Below are 6777 nucleotides of genomic sequence, written 5' to 3'. Positions count from 1 at the left end.
ATAGAAGGGCAGAAGACAAAAGTTGAATTATTCATTATTCCAAAATACTCTCCTCTAATTAGGATTTTAAAATAAAAAAATTTAATTTTTTTTAAAAAAAAATCTAAACTAACAAAACAAAAATACCCACGTAGATGCTAGTTTTTTCCTTTATTTCTTAAATTTTTTTTTAAATAAAAAATATTTAAAAATTAAAAAGGAATAAAAATTATAAGTAAACTAACATTTACCTACACATTTTATGTGTATGAACACATTTTTTTAGAAGATGAGAAGGAGAGAGGGAGAGAGAGAACGTGGGGGGAGTAGAAGGTTTTTGTTTTTGGTTTTTTTTTAATTTTTTAATTTTTTTTTAATTTTTTATATTGGAGGTATTTTAACATCACATGTATGTGAGGCTTTGAAGAAAAAAAAAACAAAATTTGGTTGTGTGAAATTACATTTTCACCTCATATTTCTTATTCATGTTCTGTTTTAATTAGATGGTTAAACTGGTAATTTCGTAGAATTTTGATCGATAATACGTGTTTTATTAATTAGTAGAGATAATAAGATGTAAAAGAACAAAGCGCGTTACAAAAGGCAAGTACTAAGGAATGGAACGAAAAACAAAAAAAAAAAAGGGAAAAACAAGATGTTTTGGATCATTAACTTCTTCGTGCAATACCAGGGTAACGTATTTACCCTGTCACTATCCTAGTTATTTGATTTGGCATTTACTGGACTATTGTTAGTCTTGTTAGTGTGCCATATCACTTTTAGGTTGATATGAAAAATGGAAGAGGATTTTCTTCCCTCCTAATCTTTCTTTCTTTTCCTTCCCTCATACTTGAATTGTTACGATTAAGCCACGTTAACATCTTATATTGATCTTTTTATAAAGACAACAAGACAAAAATACAAAATAAGAGGAGCAGAGAGAAGAGCATGAAAATAGGAGGGGAGAGAATCATACTCATACATGACATATTTTGTGCGGAATTCAAGTATTAGTGCCTATACGAAGTACCAACAAAGCATAGTTGCATTGATTCAGCACCTATGTTTTCCCTTAGGTCATTTTATACTTCGTTTTTCATGTGTTTGTGGTTTTCTTTTATTTTTTTGTTTGTTAGGTACGTAATGTGATATGTTCAATCAAGTGGAAAAATAAAAAAGTGGGAAGGAGTCGTGTCTACTAATCAAAGAAGCAACTAATTGCTACGAAGTCTTATTCTATAAATTGCAGTCGAGCGGAGATCCAACTCGCACAACATCTCAAGGGCGACCTGAAGGACACAGGGTGGGAAGTTAGTTTACAGACAAACATCTGAAAATGGGGAACTGTAACAACGTGGGTTTCCTGGTCTTAGTTCTTGTAGGGTTTATGTTCCTGAGCAAGGCTAATGGCGCTATCCACTATTATGATTTCGTTGTAAGTGCTTGCTACATATACTGCATGCCAACTTGTTGTCTTGATTTTGAGAGGTCATATATTTGATTATAGTAGAAGCTGAGTTCGAATATCATTTGCCCTATTGTCTCACCCTTACTGTAAATATGTGGTTGTATTTAAAAAAAAAAATGTCTTTACTTCATATTTTCTGCATGGTAATTTGGGAACGTTTTTTATTTTTGGTTTCAACTCTTGTGATGAATATATAACATCGGATCTTTTCTGGGTATTTCACTCATCGTGAATGTGTTATTGGCTCGTTGCTGATATCTCGCAGCTGCAAGAAACAAATTTTACAAGGCTTTGTAGCACAAAGAGCATCTTAACTGTGAATGGAACCCTTCCGGGACCAACCATCACTGTTGACAGAGGAGACACCGCTTTTATCAATGTCCACAACCAAGGAAATTACGGGGTCACCGTTCACTGGTAAACTTCTCTCGCAGCCTCCCCTAGTCGTAGCCCATGGCTAGCTCTGTGTGTGAGTGCGTGCTTGTTTTTTTTTACATTGACCAAGAGTCATTGTAGTTGAAAGATAGAAAGCTTAGCTTGGTGGATACTTACCAAAAAAGAAAAAGAATGATGAATAATAAGCTCGGTGGAAAAATCATAGTGATAATTGACAGCTAAGCTAGCTAAGCGCGTTTTTAATTTAGATTCATTAAGGCTAATGAACATTGAGTAGCATTCTTTTTCAAACAGAGAGAGAGAGAGAGAGAGAGAGAGAGAGAGAGAGAGAGATCGTAAATAGTAAGTTGATTAGTATTTCATTTCCCCTCGAGTTAATGTAAACATATTGTTCGATAGAAAATAAAAAGACTGAAGCAATGGATGTGAAGGAACACCTTAAATTTGTGTCTTCTGACTTTTGTATACGTTACTTGAGTTCCCACCAATAGCTTTAATGCATGTGTGTATTGTTGTGCATCCTCCTAAAGGAATTTGTATATGCATATGGCTTTTAGCTTGGTTTGTTTTTGTTTTATAAGTAAACACATAATTCACTGCTCAATTTGTTGTTTAATTTGTACAGGCATGGAGTGAAGAACCCAAGAAATCCATGGTCCGATGGACCTGAAAACATCACTCAGTGCCCTATTCAACCAGGAACAAACTTCACATACGAAGTTATATTCTCTAGTGAAGAAGGAACATTATGGTGGCATGCTCATAGTGACTGGACACGTGCCACCGTCCATGGTGCAATTGTTATTTTACCGGCTGCCGGCACCACTTATCCATTTGCAACACCAGATGCACAGGAAACAGTTATTCTAGGTACTTTCATTAGTTTCATATCTATTAATTCTTTAATTATTTAGTTATAACCGTGTTACTTTAGGCACATAAAATTGTGGATTGATCACAATACATGCAATTACTTAATATACTTTAGGCACATAAAATTGTGGTTAAATATGATATTCTCCATTTTGAGTTGCATATGTGACCATTAAATAATGCATGTAATAAATAAATGCATATACCCTACCAAATCTTATTTTTAATATAGGTAAATCCGAAATACAATACTCGAGAACATCTGAAATTATGGAAGTGATTAGTTTATATGCCTAAATAACTTAATGAATGTAAAATGAAAAGATTTTATTTATTTTCCAACCACCACGTTACTTTGGTATATACTTTATGGTTTGGTGGTTAAGTAGTCATCAGAACTATCAGGTCTCATCATTTTTGTTATAGAATATGGATTTGGATCCTCTCTTGAGCTTAGGAGGCTAAGTCTATTGAGCAAAACATACGGATCATTAGATTTTGATCAAACGACTACAATTATTATAACTTTTAAAGGATTCTCTTGTTTGTAGCCGTTGAATTTTGATCCAACGGCCCATATGCTTTGCTCAGGAGGCTCAGCCTTTTAAACTCATGAGAGAATCTAAATCCATAAAATATCACATGATTCAAAGAATGACGTAATCGGGATTTAGATGTAACACGTGCACTGTTTATTCCATAGAACCTTCCAAAAGAGACTCTCATTGTTTTTCTTTATATTCATCGTTGAAAAGGCATCGTTCTAATAATTTTTTTTTACTAGAAAACATCCAAAAGTCGTTAATTCTAGTCTTTCTTGCGTAATTTGCGTGGTTGATATTGTTTGTAGTATGAGTTTCATATCACAGAAAAGAAATACTTTGTATTATACATCATCAATATTGTCAATTATGTTATAAATACACTTTTGCTTATAACTTTCAGATTATAATAACGCTTACCATTATACTTATTATCACTGAGTGAGTTTAATTATGAGATTTGTGTCTATTAGCTGCATATATCTTAAAATTTAAACTTATCTAATGGTGATAAATAGAGTAATAAGTATCATCATCATTTATTTTATAGTAAACCTAAATTTTCTCGTATATGTTCAACTTTAAAATATATTATAAGCAGAATAGCATATTATTTGTCTATCTACCGGATATACGAAAAATATCTCCATAAAACAAAAACTAGAAAAGCCTTTTATTAGTGTTTTTGTGGTGTCATATACGGAATCAAAATTGTCAGTATTTCAATATTAGCATAAACTTATTATGCGTGATGTGCATTGAGAAGTAAAAAGACAAAAACGGGTTGTATTTTGAAACTCTGGAACGCATTCCCTTTCCCTTTTTGCAAGTTTCCATACTGTGTAAAGGGTAATGCTAGGTAGATAAAAAAATTTAATTCAAATTTGTAAACCAAATGATGTGTCATCAATAGAAAATAAGCATATTAGCCAATACTTAAATAATAATCCAATTATAGAAAACCACATCATTTTTTATTAAAATTTAGTTTTTTTAGCATTATTCGTGCGTAAACAATAAAAAACCAACTTCCAATTTGCAAAAGATAAACAACTATTGTGGCCTTGTGGTGCAAAATTATTTCATCGTACAGTTGTACCATTGGATTTATTGTAGAGTACGTAAATTATAAATATTAAATTGCACATGTATATACATTAAAACTAAGTATCTAACTTGGCAGGATCATGGTTTAAGGGGGATGTGATGGAAATAATGGAAGAGGCTCTCGCAACAGGTGGCGAACCAAATATTTCAGATGCCTTCACAATTAACGGACAACCCGGAGATTTGTATAGTTGTTCCAATGGTAAGACTAATTAAATCTCATTTAAAAAAAAAAAATGGAGATCCCTTCCTTTTAAATGTTTCCTCTATATATATATATATATGCATTGCATGGAAAGTAAGTTTAGCTTTATTTGGTCTTCGCAAGTAAATTTAAGCCATATACTCTCTACACCAAGTTCATTATTCAAATATAAGAATACGTCATCTCATGAATAGTCTCTAAACTCCAAACAGCTGATATAGTGTTAAGTGTTTTGATTCCTTCTAAACATAAATTGTTTCTGCTACCAACCTAAAGTTTCACAAGAATCATCTGTTAGGGTTTGTAGTGATTTGTGTAAAACAAGTACTAATTAATGGATTTTGTGTTGCATGCAGAGACAACATACCGATGGATGGTTGATTACGGTAAGACCTATCTTCTCCGGGTAATCAACGCCGTGATGAACGAAGAACAGTTTTTCGCCATCGCGAACCACACCCTCACAGTCGTAGCACAAGATGCTTCATACATAAAACCTATAAACACCACTTACATCATGATAACTCCAGGCCAAACCATGGACATTTTAGTAACCGCAAACCAACCTCCCAGCCAGTATTACATGGCTTCTCATCCTTTTATGGATGGAACTAATGTTACACATAACAACAGCACCACCAGTGCAATTGTTCAATATAACGGCAACTACAGCATCCCATCAATCACTCCCTTTCCAACTCTTCCGGCGGAAGCCGATACAACTGCTGCTGATAACTTCACTAAGCAAATCAGGGCCTTGGCAAGCAAAGAGCACCCTATTGATGTCCCACTGGAAATTCATTCCAGGATCTTTATAACTATTGCAATGAATGAAAGAATTTGTGCTAATTCTTCATGTGAAGGCCCGAATAATAATGCACTTTCTGCAAGCTTAAACAATATCAGTTTCGTGATTCCATCTGTTTATGTACTGCAAGCATACTATTGGTACGTACAATATTTTTCTTCAATAAAACAATTATTGGTGATTTTAATATTTCTATTATGATGGTTATTTTTGCCATTTCAATTATGACAGTTGCTAATGCTACCATTTTTATTGCTAGTATGGGCTGCGTCTTGAAATCCTACTTGCCATGGAGTCTAAATTAATTATATTCTGATCCAAGATTGATGGAAGTAACTAGTCTCATAAGAAATGGAGAAACAGCAAAGTATAACTCCATATTTATCAATTAACGTTAAAAAACTTGACCTTCCTTCGTTTGTACAGGGGAAATAACAGTGGAGTTTACAGTTCTAATTTCCCGGACAATCCGCCTAATCCTTTCAACTACACTGGAGACGTGGGTAACAACACAATATATTCGGACTTTGGGACGAGGGTGAGGATGATCGAATATGGTGAAGGAGTTGAGATCATCTTCCAAGGAACCAACATCATCACACCCGAGAACCATCCAATGCATCTCCATGGTTTCAGCTTCTATTTGGTCGGAACTGGTTCCGGAAATTTTAACAATACAACATCACCCAAGACCTACAATTTGGTTGATCCCCCAGAAGTTAACACCATTGGAGTTCCAAAGAATGGATGGGCAACCATTAGGTTTAAAGCCGATAATCCTGGTAAGTTATATAATTTTGAGTGTACCCGTTACAACGTCACATGCATGGTCTCTCTACTGGAGAACCATATTTTATAGTCTGATACTTATAATAAATACTCAAAATTTTATAATATGGTTGGGTTGGTAATACATATTGTGATAGTATCATTCTCTTAGTTTTATAGCTACCAAAGTAACGTGCGTTACATGTTTGAGGTATTAAGGTGATTAATTAAGAGCAACCACGAAACTAATTGATTATGATTTTGCAGGAGTATGGTTTGTGCATTGCCACTTGGAAAGACATACCAGCTGGGGAATGGATACTGTGCTCATAGTTAGGAATGGAAATACCACAGAAACCAGCATTCGCCCACCGCCAGCTTATATGCCTCCTTGTTCCAAGTCTTAGATATTTGGACTCTCTTTTCTATTATCGATCTCCATTTAGAATTTTGTACTAATTATGATTTGTGGGAATAATTGTAAGATTCAAGTACTTGCCTTTGAGTGATTATATATGTTTGTCTTCATCCTGAAATCATTAAGGTAGTTTAACTGCTTAAGCCTGATTTATGAATTATGATCAATCTTTCCACGCAAAAAGCTCGTTTCAAAAGTAAAAGTGACATCTTA

At 33.9% G+C, this 6777-nt stretch overlaps 1 protein-coding gene across 1 annotated transcript; it reads left to right on the top strand.

Moving 5' to 3' along the window:
* The first annotated feature begins 1315 nt into the window (after positions 1–1315).
* Positions 1316–6553, top strand: LOC137730348 (putative laccase-9). Its single transcript, XM_068469411.1, has 7 exons — positions 1316–1414; positions 1713–1864; positions 2469–2713; positions 4442–4567; positions 4927–5518; positions 5805–6160; positions 6414–6553. The coding sequence occupies exons 1-7, from the start codon at positions 1316–1318 to the stop codon at positions 6551–6553; spliced, it is 1710 nt and encodes a 569-aa protein (XP_068325512.1).
* Positions 6554–6777: the final 224 nt, after the last annotated feature.

Source organism: Pyrus communis, chromosome 3 (assembly GCF_963583255.1).
Source record: "Pyrus communis chromosome 3, drPyrComm1.1, whole genome shotgun sequence".
NCBI classification, from domain to species: Eukaryota; Viridiplantae; Streptophyta; class Magnoliopsida; order Rosales; family Rosaceae; genus Pyrus; species Pyrus communis.
This window is presented reverse-complemented; position numbering and strand designations above follow the sequence as displayed.